This window comes from Pelobates fuscus, chromosome 10 (genome assembly GCF_036172605.1).
Source record: "Pelobates fuscus isolate aPelFus1 chromosome 10, aPelFus1.pri, whole genome shotgun sequence".
Classification (NCBI taxonomy): domain Eukaryota; kingdom Metazoa; phylum Chordata; class Amphibia; order Anura; family Pelobatidae; genus Pelobates; species Pelobates fuscus.
Window position 1 is genome coordinate 130,704,074 of NC_086326.1, and position 12,310 is coordinate 130,716,383.

Here is a 12,310-nt window from a genome sequence, read left to right on the forward strand (position 1 = left end):
CAAGCTAGTTGGACATTTCAGATACAATATTTTGAAACATATGGATGTTGCCAAGGACATATTTTCAATTCACAGAAGTAGTTCAAAGTTCAATAAACAGGAGGAATGCTGAAACTAATGGTTCAGTCTTCTGCCCTACAATAGGACCATGAGCATAGAAGATTTCAGTAGGGAGTCATTCAACCTAAAATTGGTCTACATGTTAATGGTGCTCACAAAGGGGTTTATAGGATAAGTAGTTTCTTCCCAGGGTGAGATGTGTAAAACTGTTCAGTAACCTGATGGAAGTCAACCTATTATAGTAAGGCATCAGCAGAGCTGTGATCCGTACATGCATTATTTCTTCTGGCATGAGACACAGCACAGGTCAACATATGAATGAAGCTGCTGATGTTGAAACAAAGCTTGAACTAAATTGATATAGCTTGTCTAGAATACTTGTTCTGGGTTGGCTACATGGCAAGAGAAAAAACACTGTACATAACAAATATTGGCACAATAACTACTTCAGTGAGGCAAACTTGATGGACACAAGTCTCTTTTCAGCTATGTAACTATGTAATAAAATGGTTATAGTGTCTATACCAGGCTTCCTCTAACTCCGTCCCTCCAGATGTTGCTGAACTACAACTCCCATGATTCTATGAATTAAATAGATAGGCTGAGAATCATGGGAGTTGTAGTTCAGCAACATCTGGAGTGCCGGAGTTTGGGGAAGCCTGGTCTATAGTAACCCTCTGAAGGACATTTTTATATAGCAACAATGTTAATAGTAGTGTATATTGTATATACCAATCTGCCCCTCATACCAGCCATGCTGTCTTCCAGTTGTACATATCCAGCAGGTACAAGATTGTGAAGGGAGTAGGTTATCTGTCCATTAAGTCCTTTATCTGGGTCTACAGCTGACACGGAAATCAGGGTTGTCCCAGGGGTTGCACCTTCCACTATTCTCTCAGTGAATACAGTCACTCCAAAAGGACGAAATCTGGGAGTGTTGTCATTAACATCCAGAATATTCACGGTGAGTTTTGCTGCAAAGAAACACAGTGTGCAAAAATAAGTAAACAAGTAAATTAACACAGCCTACTAAAACAAGGAAACTCAAAAAATTTAAATGTACTTTTATCACTTTTGTCCAATGACAAGTTACATTTGGCTGATATTTATAAGTAAAATTACCAGAAAATATAGGAAACAACTTCTAACTGAATCTAATTTATGTTCTGGTCATATACTGTCCCTTTGTGCAAATGTTCTCTTAATAGTTTCAAGTCTTTGGCTCACCTTACTTCTTCACAAAACTACCTAAAATGGTCAAGAAATATCAACCTCTATCAAAGAGGAGGAATAATTATAAAAAAAACTGTCTTTCTAAATTCCATCATTCTACATCACACTACATATATAAATGCAGAGAACAACTAAGACATGTATTAAATATACTCCTAATATTAAATTTTTTGGGGGGTAATTACTACTTACCATTAGGAATACTGACTGATTTGTCCACCACCTCACTAGCATTATCGTAAACGGAGATTGTAATATCATACGTAGCTACAAGCTCTCTGTTTAGAGTAGATTTTACCATAACGGCTCCTGAAAAAGACATGGCATCATTTACTATGTGTGTACATAAATAACCATAGTTTGTACTCAGGGGTTATTTTACCTGCGTTACCATTAAGAATTTCAGTGGAACAGGAGGGCAAATTAATGTGGTGACATTTTCCAGAGTAATAATATTATGATAACGTTAAATAATATGTGAGTTAGAGATAGGACAGGGTACACCAAAGTTGATAAATATAATAAACCATTACATCTCTACGAGCAATAACATAGCTCAAAACAAACAGAAAGGACGGAATATTTCCTTGCATCATGATTGTCTCCTTATATTGTATATATTTTATTAGAGTTCAGTCTTCGTAACAATTTTCAGTCTGCAAAGGCTTAACAACAACCAATAAAGGACATGCCTTGCCCTTTAGGATGATCAGATTTGTATCCATGTCAGCAGTGACTATGAGTGTGACGGAGTGGACAATTAGCACAGTGACGATGAAGGAAGACAATGCATGAATCAGACAGAGGTAGCATTGCAGATAAAACAGATCAAACCTTCAGGATTGTGAGCCATAAAGGAAAAAAAAGATTAATTTGGTTAGTAGCATGACACTATCAAATTCTAGAAAACAAGTCAGTTGGGGGGGTAGGGGAGAATTAAACATAAGAGAATAGGAAATTAAGATTTAGACGGGGAAAGCATAAGAACACAAAACATGCAAGGAGATTGGATTAGTTGGGAAATTAACTAATAACGTCAAAAACATATATCATATAACTGAAAGGAAGTTAATCTGCTTTAAAATCAATAATGACAATGTACCCGTTTTGAAATCAATGTAGAAATCTCCTTGTTGGTTAAGCACGATAGCGTTGGTATCATCCTTTGCCACAATTTCAATGATGTAATACTCAAGACGTGGATTCAGGTCTCGGTCTATAGCAGTGACCTCTGCTACCTTGGTTCCCACTTCGGCAGACTCTAAGACACTCACAGTTTGGATGGGGTTGATAAATTCTGGTGGGCTGTCATTGACATCATCTATAAGTATGTTAACAGTGGTGCTTCCGGATAAAGGGGTAGTGCCTTGGTCTGTGGCCACCACAGTCAGCCTGTAGACATCTTTCTCTTCTCGATCCACTGTGACGTTGGCTACTCTGATGACCCCAGTAGATGAGTTAATAAGGAACCTATCCTGAGCACCACTTTCAATACGATAGGTAAGCTGTTGATTTGGACCACTGTCCCTATCTGTAGCCACAACCTGAACAACAGAAGAACCTGCAATGAAAAATAAAAAAGAGATGCTTTTAGTACTAGATGGTTTTAGTACTAGACATATGCAATAATCTTTGGAAAATAACAGACACGTGTTAGTTTTCAGTCATTAAGTCAGAAAAAGAATACAGAATCAACATAAAATTACCTTAAGCCATTAGGTTAATTTGTTAATGATGAGATTCTGCAGCCAATGAAAGGTGCAACAACTATGTATTTTGATCATTTTCTGAGGAATCCAATCATGGATTTTTTTGTGCTATTTTTTTTTTTGTGTGTGTTTTATCAGCCAATCAATATGAATTTTCTGCAAAATTAGAGGAATCTTGAACTTTAAAGGGATGGCTTTGAAGATCTGTAAATAGGACTGCCCGACAGTTTTTCATTTCCTGTTGCTGGAACATTGAGATAGTGAATTACAGCATTGTGTAGGTTGTTGAATTCTCCTTATTGCAGTGTGCAGGCTTACTACTCATAGAAATTCTCCTGCATTTTGATTTAGTTATTATTATTATTTATTTTTTATTTGTTTGATGTTTTTTTTAAATAATTTATTGTAGAAGAGATAAGGAACATAGTGTAAATTAAGGGTAGGGGGCTTAGTCATGTAAAGCACCGCAGCTTGGGGTAATATAGTAAAACAAAAAAAGAAAGAAATGTAGAAAAAGAAAAAGATTATAGAAAAAAAGTAATTTTTCTTTCTAGTTGACATTTTATTCCCGTTCATTCAGTACACCTAGCTTTTCTGTAAAGTCTGTGAAATAAAGACATTTCCCACCTCAATCGCTTCTAAATTTAAAAGTTAATAACATTTAATAAAGCAATTAATACCACAAGAATGGAGCCAAGTGTAACGAACCCCTTGTACTCTCCCAAAATCCAACCAGGTCATGAGAAATCAAGCACTTCATCGTTCGTATACCCAAACATCAGCCGAGACTTGATGAAGGGTACAACAGGATTGTTTTATTATGGCAAGGTGGCCCACTTTTATACACAGACCCCCCCGCATGGGGTCTCCAGCAAAAGTATAGGAAAACACGCCCCTGGCGTCTCTATGTCTGGGAGATAATTGAGTGTCCTTTTCTTAAATTAATTATCTCCCAGGCACTAGAGGTACAGAGAATAAAACATAAAACAACCCAAAACATAAATTATATTACTTGGAACTCCCACAAGTCTTATATTCCCAGATAGCCCTGATCTGAGCACCCAAAGTGTCCAAATAGCGCTCAGGTCCCACGAATACAGCCGAATCGCCACCGGGGTAAAGTTTTGACCGACCACACACATGGAGTGTGCCCAAATTAGTTCCAGAAGAAAAGTAGTAGCGGTTGGTCACTTTCAGAAGTTCAAAAATGAACAAAATACCGAACAGTTCCCCTGGCTCATATGTAGCAATTGTTCATCTAGTTCTTGCGTACCTTTTCACCGAATAGCGCTCTCCTCACTTGTCGGGAATAGAAGCAGGCGGTGGTACAAAGTTACCAATGTTTTCGTGAGTTAGAGTGTCGGGCATTTAACTTTGTGGTTGTTTTGAAGATAATGAGCCAGGGGATGGTCTGCGTTCGATAGACAAAACTACCGAATAAAGGGAAAAAATTACTTGAGCTTAGGAGAATCATCGGGGTTCAGGGTAGTTTGTTACCAATTATGTTTTTTTAAGAAGGAGACTGGTCCCTCAAAAGACGATGGGCCAGATCCAATGTCATCTACCTCTGCAGATTCTTCAGCTGTAGGCAGCAGCACTATGGGTCAGCAGACTAAGCAGTAACAATCTTGGAAAGAAATGTCTCATCCACCACCTAGTAAGTAGGCATGTGCATGGGGAAAATATTCGGCTCGATTCGGCATTCCGAAATTCGGGACTTCGTCAATTCGAGACTTCAGCATTCGGCACTTCGACACTTCAGAACTTCGGCAACTTTGGCACTTCGGCAACTTCGGCACTTCAGAACTTCAGCAACTTCGGCAACTTCGGAACTCTGGCATTTCGGGACTTTTCTTGCAGCTGCTTGGTAGATAACTCCCTAAACAAGAATAAGGGTGGTGACCTTATGTCCTCCCCCCTGGCACCCACCCCTGAGTGGTGGGTGGAGGCCCTAAACAAGAATAAGGGGGGGACCTAATGTCCTCCCCCCTGGCCCCCACCCCTGCGCGGTGGGTGGGGGCCCTAAATAGAAATGGGGGAGGGACCTAATGTCCTCCCCCATGGCCCCCACCCCTGAGTGGTGGGTGGGGGCCCTTAACAAGAATAAGGGGGACCTTATGTCCTCCCCACTGGCCCCCACCCCTGAGCGGCAGGTGTGGGCCCTAAATACAATTTTGGGGGGGACACCTATTTTCCTCCCCACTGGCCCCCATCCCTGAGGGGTGGGTGGGGGCCCTAAACAAGAATAAGGGTGGTGACCTTATGTCCTCCCCCTGGCATCCACCCCTGAGCGGTGGGTGGGGGCCTTAAACAAGAATATGGGGGGACCTAATGTCTTCCCCCCTGGCCCCCACCCCTGAGCGGTGGGTGGGGGCCTTAAATAGAAATTGGGGGGACCTAATGTCCTCCCCCCTGCCCCCACCCCTGAGCGGTGGGTGGGGGCCCTTAACAAGAATAAGGGGAGGGCCTAATGTCCTCCCACCTGACTCCCACCCCTGAGCGGTGGGTGGGGGCCCTTAACAAGAATAAGGGGGGACCTAATGTCCTCCCCCCTGGCCCCCACCCCTGAGCGGTGGGTGGGGGTCCTAAACAAGAATAAGGGTGGTGACCTTATGTCCTCCCCCCTGGAACCCACCCCTGAGCAGTCGGTGGGGGCCGGGGGTGCAATAGGAGGGGAGGGGGGTTAAATTTGTATTAAGGGCCCCCACCCGCTGCTCAGGGGTGGGGGCCAGGGGGGAGGAAATTAGGCCCCCCCAATTTGTATTTAGGGCCCCCACCCACCACTCAGGGGTGGGGGCCAGGGGGAAGGACATAAGGTCTCCCCCCTTATTCTTGTTTGGGGCCCCCACCCACCGCTCAGGGGTGGGAGCCAGGGGGGAGGACGTTAGGTGTCCCCCCAATTTGTATTTAGGGCCCCTACCCACCGCTCAGGGGTGGGGGCTAGGGGGGAGGACATTAGGTCCCCCCCTTATTCTTGTTTAGGGCCCCCACCCACCGCTCAGGGGTGGGGGCCAGGGGGGAGGACATTAGGTCCCCCCAATTTGTATTTAGGGCCCGCACCCACCGCTCAGGGGTGGGGGCCAGGGGAGAGGACATTAGGTGCCCCCCTTATTCTTGTTTAGGGCCCCCACCTACCGGGGGGAGGACATTAGGTCCACCCCCTTATTTTAGTTTAGGGCCCCCACCCACCGCTCAGGGGTGGGGGCTGGTGGGGAGGACAATAGGTCCTCCCCCCCTTTTTTACTTTAGGGCCCCCACCCGCCGCTCAGAGGTTGGGGCCAGGGGGGCAATAGTTTTTTTTTTTACAGTGAGCAGCCAGAGGCTGCTCACTGTTTAATAGACATGCCCCTACTCGCGGTATAGCGAGTAGGGGCATAATTTTCTAATAGTAAGTAATCTTTACTTAGTATTAGTGAATTTGGCTGAAAGACCAATTTAGGTCTTTCAGCCTTTTAGTAGATAGCTCCCTAATACCATGGGAATTCGGGAGTTATCTACTTATTCATTCCTGTCATTACATGACTGGCTAAGTAACTTACATTTTATATGAATATGTGTTACTTGATTGTTGTAAGTGTTGCAAACGCTTACAGTTGAATCCTGGCTACGTTTGTATACTTTTTATTTGAAATTGTATACAGTGTAACATTCTTCTTCTTTCACTGGGTAAGTATATTAGTACTTAGGCAATACTGTGCTTCGGAACTTCGGCACTTTGACACCTCGGAACTTCGGCACTTCAGCAATTCGGCACTTCAGCACTACTACACTTCAGAAATTCGGTCATTTTGGCACTTCGGGGCTTTGGCATTTCGGCACTTTGGCAATTCAGCTATTCTGACATTCGGAAGCACCCGGATGTCAGAATTAATCGAAATTCGGACGAATTTTAATTCGGACCGAAACTAATTGCACGTGTCTACTAGTAAGATAATGTCTGTATGATATTCTAAATGTCAAAGGCAAAGGAAATGTAGAGTGTCAGTGCATTCTGTTATTAAACAGTTGAAGAAGTAAAAGAAGTAGGGTCGTGCAAAATGTTGTCATAGACTGTTCACTGGAGCACCTGGGGGTTTTAACAGCCTCGCAAGTGCAAGGAGCAAAGCAGCCAGAACTGTCAGTGTCCAAAAAGCTAACAGCAACCCTATATTGCCGAGAAGTACTACTACTAGTACTACACATATTCTGTGAAGAAAGGTAGCATCAACAGCAAGTACCAGTATATAAGATGTAGAGGAGAGTCAGTTAACAGCACCAGTCTCATCACTATTTCCTGCAGATATAATTTTTTCTCTCTCCGCCAAAACAAAGTGTTTGAAGAAATTCTAACAGGCTTGGAGCCTGAAGAGAAAAAAAGAAGAGGAGAAGTAGGAGTCTATTGTAACAGCTCCATCTACTGGAAAACAGAAAGATAAGGGTGGTGGTAGTAGTACTACTAGTTTGACAGAGGAAGCAGTTACATCCCTTCTAGTACATGATGTCACATAACCAGTGTCACACTCCCTAATAGTGCTACTACAGCAATTCACAAAATCTCCAACGCAATCAATACTGAGACAAAGTTGGGACGATCTTGTCTTACTATTTCTACTATGCCTGATACTTCTTGACACTGGGCAGAGCAACAACCAGCAAGTCGTGTTAATTTCCCAACCACTACCAGTGACGGCTGCAGGAAAATTAGCTCGGTACATGGAGGTTCCCATAACTTCATGGTATACTCCATAGACTTCACTGCTGTAGTGACATCAGAAGTGACATTGGTTCCTGGTGGCTGAAGCGCCAGGAGCAAAACAGGACTCACCAGAAGAGGATGGCGGCACTTGCAAGGGGCAAGTTCAGGTAAGAAGAACTCACTTTTTCCTGCCCCAGGCCATTGAACTCTCAACTCCCCTTCAGGCGACTTTCCAAATTATGCAAAGTTGCCAGATGGTGACAGTACTGCTCTAATAAGAAGCAGTAGTGGCACGTTACTGGAGCCGGAATAGAGCAGCAGTACTACTTGACCCTCCATTTCATATTGGGCAGAAGCATGTCTACACGGGAAAATGATGGGTTCATTTTGATAGTGGGGCATATCAGTCTTGACCTCATCTTCACCAATCTCTGTACCACCTCTAATCTCTCCACTGTTCCATTTCCTTTGTCTGACCACCATCTACTAACTTTTGACATCAACATACCCCGTACCAAAATTTCACCACCCTCAACTCTCCAATCTCGCAGAAACCTCAGCTGCCTTGATCTCCAGCAGTTCTCCACCAAACTCAATACTCTCCTCTTACCCATCTCAAATCAAACTTGCCCTAACTTGGCTACCTCACTCTACAACTCAACTCTCTCCTCTCAACTCGACATCATGGCACCTCCTACAATTAAACGCAACAAGCGCCCCCAACTACAGCCCTGGCACACTAAACTGACCCGTTACCTCCAAAAATGTTCTAGAACTGCTGAACGATGCTGGAGAAAGTCTCACTTTGCATCAGACTTCCTCCACTATAAATTTATGCTGTGCTCCTACAGCCTGGCTCTCTCTGCTGCAAAAGTAAATTGCTTTAATACCCTCATAAGTACACTGTCTCATCAACCCAAACAACTATTTCACACTTTTGATGCTCTTCTTCGCCCTTTTCTTCGCCCTCTTCTTCACCTCCTTCTACCACCTTGTCCACCACAAACTTTGCATCTCACTTCACTTAGAAGATCTCTACAATCAGATAAGAGATCGCTAATTTCTCTCCTTCCCCTACCATTACATCAACCAACCCCACTCCCTCCACCACTCTACACTCATTCACACCTTCCACTGCAGAAGAGGTTTCTGCTCTGCTCCGGTCCTCCCGCCCCACCACCTGTTCCTTTGATCCTATTCCTTCGTATCTCATCCCTCTCTTGCTTTTCCCCTCACTAACATTTTCAATCTCTCCCTTTCCTCTGGCACATTTCCCTCACCCTTCAAACATGCAACTGTAACCCCAATTCTAAAAAAGCCCAGCCTTGACCCCAACTCCCCATCCAACTACTGCCATATCTCGCTACTGCCATTTGCCTCCAAGATCCTCGAGAGAGTTGTGTAAACCAGACTGACTTTCTCAAAACCAACTCTCTGCTTGACCCCCTTCAGTCTGGATTCCGCGCTGGTCATTCTGTTGAAATTAAATTGCTGCTAAATCTCGCGGCCATTACTCTATCCTAATTCTCCTTGATCTTTCTGCTGCCTTTGACACTGTTGATCATCAACATCTTCTTCGCATTCTCCGTAATTTTGGTCTACGGGATACTGCTCTCTCCTGGTGCTCCTCCTACTTCTCCCAGCACTTTTTCAGCTTTTCTTTCTCTGACTCTGCCTCTTCCCCCCAATTACTCTCTGTCGGCGTCCCCCAAGGTTCTGTCCTTGGTCACCTACTGTTCTCTATCTACACTGCCTCCCTTGGTAAACTCATCAGCTCATTTGGCTTCTGTTATAATTTCTATGTGGATGACATGCAAATCTACCTGTCCTCTCCTGACCTCTCTCCGTCCGTCTTGATTCGTGTCTCTGACTGCCTCTCTTCGATTTCCAAATGGATGGCTGCTCACTTCCTTAAACTCAACCTGTCCAAAACAGAACTTCTGGTCTTTCCTCCCTCAAGTGTTACTACTCCTGTGTCTCCCTCCCTCCTAGTCAACGGCGCTACCATCACATCCAGGCAGGCACTTGCTAAGGTAGTCATAGGAGTGGTAGGGTGCATTAAACAAGTCAGATCAAGTGTTGCGTTTCGGCTTGTACCGGTGGGCGAGCTGTAGGAATATTAGGGGTTACCCCCTTTTAACCAGTCCAGATGACCTCTATACTCTGGAGGCTCGGCAGTGGGATACGGGAGTGTCTTTTCCTCCCCCCCCCCCCACTTTCCAGCCTTTTGAGTTTCCTTTTTCCTGTAGGAATATTAATCTATTGCAGTAGCTGACTGGCTTGCTTCAAGGCCCCATTACCCTGGGGGAAGGCGGGGTGGGGTGGGGGTGTCGTATTATAGGTGGGCACAGCCATCGTGGATTTGCTTAGAAGGGAGACTTAACTGGTAGGTCCTCATTGATTGAGGTCATGCATTATGGGAGAACAGAGGTAAGAACATAATGAGTCAATAATAAAACTAAAATGTAATGCTCTGGGTTTCAGATTATAACATTAGTCCCAGCATTTATTTTTTTATTTTTTATTTTAATATTATTTTATTTTTATTTTAATATTATAAAATGTAATTGTTTATTTTTTTTTTGTCCCCCCTCCCTGCTTTTTGCATGGCCAGGGTGGGGGGCTATATGATTCCCTGGTGGTCCAGTGGTGTGTACTGTGCAGGGGGAGGGCCGGCAGCAAGCTGTTACTTACCTTTGTAGCAGCTCCGGTCAGCTCCCTGTCAGCTCCCTTCATCTCCGTTCCTTTCCGCTCACAGTGTAAGTCTCCCGGTCTGCGCACCGCGCGGAGCGTTGCCACGGTAGCCCGTGGCAACACTCTGACGGCCACAGGTCTTGCGAGACTGTGAGCTGAACTGGGGAGCTGCACAGAGCTGACAGGGAGCTGACCGGAGTTGCTACAAAGGTAAGTAACAGATTGCTGCCGGCCCCCAACAGGACCGCCGGGCTTGTAATGAGGCCGGCATTCCTGGTCTGTATTATGGCAATGTAAGTTGCCATAATACAGACATTGACACGAGTATAAGCCGAGGGGGGATTTTTCAGCAAACAAAATGTGCCGAAAAACTCGGCTTATACTCGAGTATATACGGTATATGTATGTTTTTGTATTTGACAGATAATTGAATTATCCTAATTTGAGCTCAATTATCTCTCAAACACAAAGGCTCTTGGGAAAGAAACCCTTGTTTTTTTAACTTGGAAACCCCATGCTAGGGGCAATGCATAAAAAGCCGTGTGTGGCAAAATAAAGTCAGTTGTACTCCAGTTGCTGGGGAGGAGGTGGGCTATTTACTTGGCATTTTCTTGTTCCTGATTCAATTCTTGGTGATCCAGCAGAGAAAGGTCCCTGCCAGGACTAGGGCTCCGCTACAATAACGTAGCTTGTGGTTGGATTAGTGAGGGATGAGATTGGTGGTGCTGGCCAGTGGCTTAAAGCATGTCTCCACTTCACAGCAAGGAGCGTGGATCTTGTCAAGTATAGGTTCATTTAATCAAGCTCAGTTTCATATACCTGCCTATAGGTTTGTCTCCCAGTAAAATTATGTTATCAGGACAGCTTTTCTTTCCTGTCTTAAATTCTCTTACTGCTTTGCTTATGAACGGAGATCAGTAAGTCAATTCAGTTATAATTGGCACATAACTTCATGATAATCCATTAGATTATTGAGATTATTGACGATAATAAGCAGGAAAGGGAAGAATTACAAGATTTATCCTAGTGTCATATTTTCAGTTTGTGTAAAACATATTTCAGAGTAAGATTAACAGTCTGTACTTTGACTATAAGGGAGCAGGAGCTAAGGAGCCGATATTGAGAAAAAACAATATACATCTTAACATATACGCAGACAGTATCAACTCAAAGTAGCTTTCAGTGCATTTATTTTGACTATTTTTTTATTACTTTCTATTTGTGCCTTCTTTAATCCATGTTTAAACTTGATACATTTATTATTGTTCTATATTTTAATTTTCATGTTGGACATTTTTAATTCTCGGATCACACATAGCATTCTCCTTCTTCATATTATTATTATTATTATTATTATTATTACTATTATTATTATGATATTTATAGAGCGCCGTCAAATTCCGCAGCGCTTTACAATGGGTGGACGAACAGACATGTAGTTGTAACCAGACAAGTTGGACACACAGGAACAGAGGGGTTGAGGGCCGTGCTCAATGAGCTTACATTCTAGAGGGAGTGGGGTAAAATGACACAAAAGGTAAGGATAGTATTACACTAGTGACAGTTGCAGAAGAGGAATCAGTTGGGAGCTATTAACAGTTTAATTGATACGCTTTTATGAAGAAGTGGGTTTTTAACAGTTTTTTTAAGGCATGGAGACTGGGTGAGCATCTAACGGAGGAGGGAAGCGAGTTCCACAGGAACGGTGCAGCCCTCGAGAAATCTTGAAGGCGAGCATCAGAGGTGGGAGTACGGACAGAAGATAGATGTAAGTCTTCAGCAGATCGTAAGGGCCTAGACGGGACATACTTGTGTATAAGGGAGGATAGATAGGTGGGAGCAGCATTATGTAGAGATTTGAAAGCAAGAACCAGAATTTTAAATTGAGCTCTATATTTTATAGGAAGCCAATGTAGGGACTGGGAAGAAAAGCTAAATA

General features: G+C 43.6%; 1 protein-coding gene across 1 annotated transcript in view; it reads right to left on the reverse strand.

The window, feature by feature from the left end:
• CDH23 (cadherin related 23) overlaps positions 1 to 12,310 on the reverse strand; it is a 909,735-nt gene that overhangs the window by 69,543 nt on the left and 827,882 nt on the right. Inside the window, exons 46-48 of the mRNA XM_063435341.1 lie at positions 2,396 to 2,854; positions 1,486 to 1,602; positions 810 to 1,034 (exon numbers count right to left, since the gene is read on the reverse strand). Coding sequence (XP_063291411.1) covers positions 810 to 1,034; positions 1,486 to 1,602; positions 2,396 to 2,854 — 801 coding nt within the window. The remainder of the gene's footprint in view (positions 1 to 809; positions 1,035 to 1,485; positions 1,603 to 2,395; positions 2,855 to 12,310) is intronic.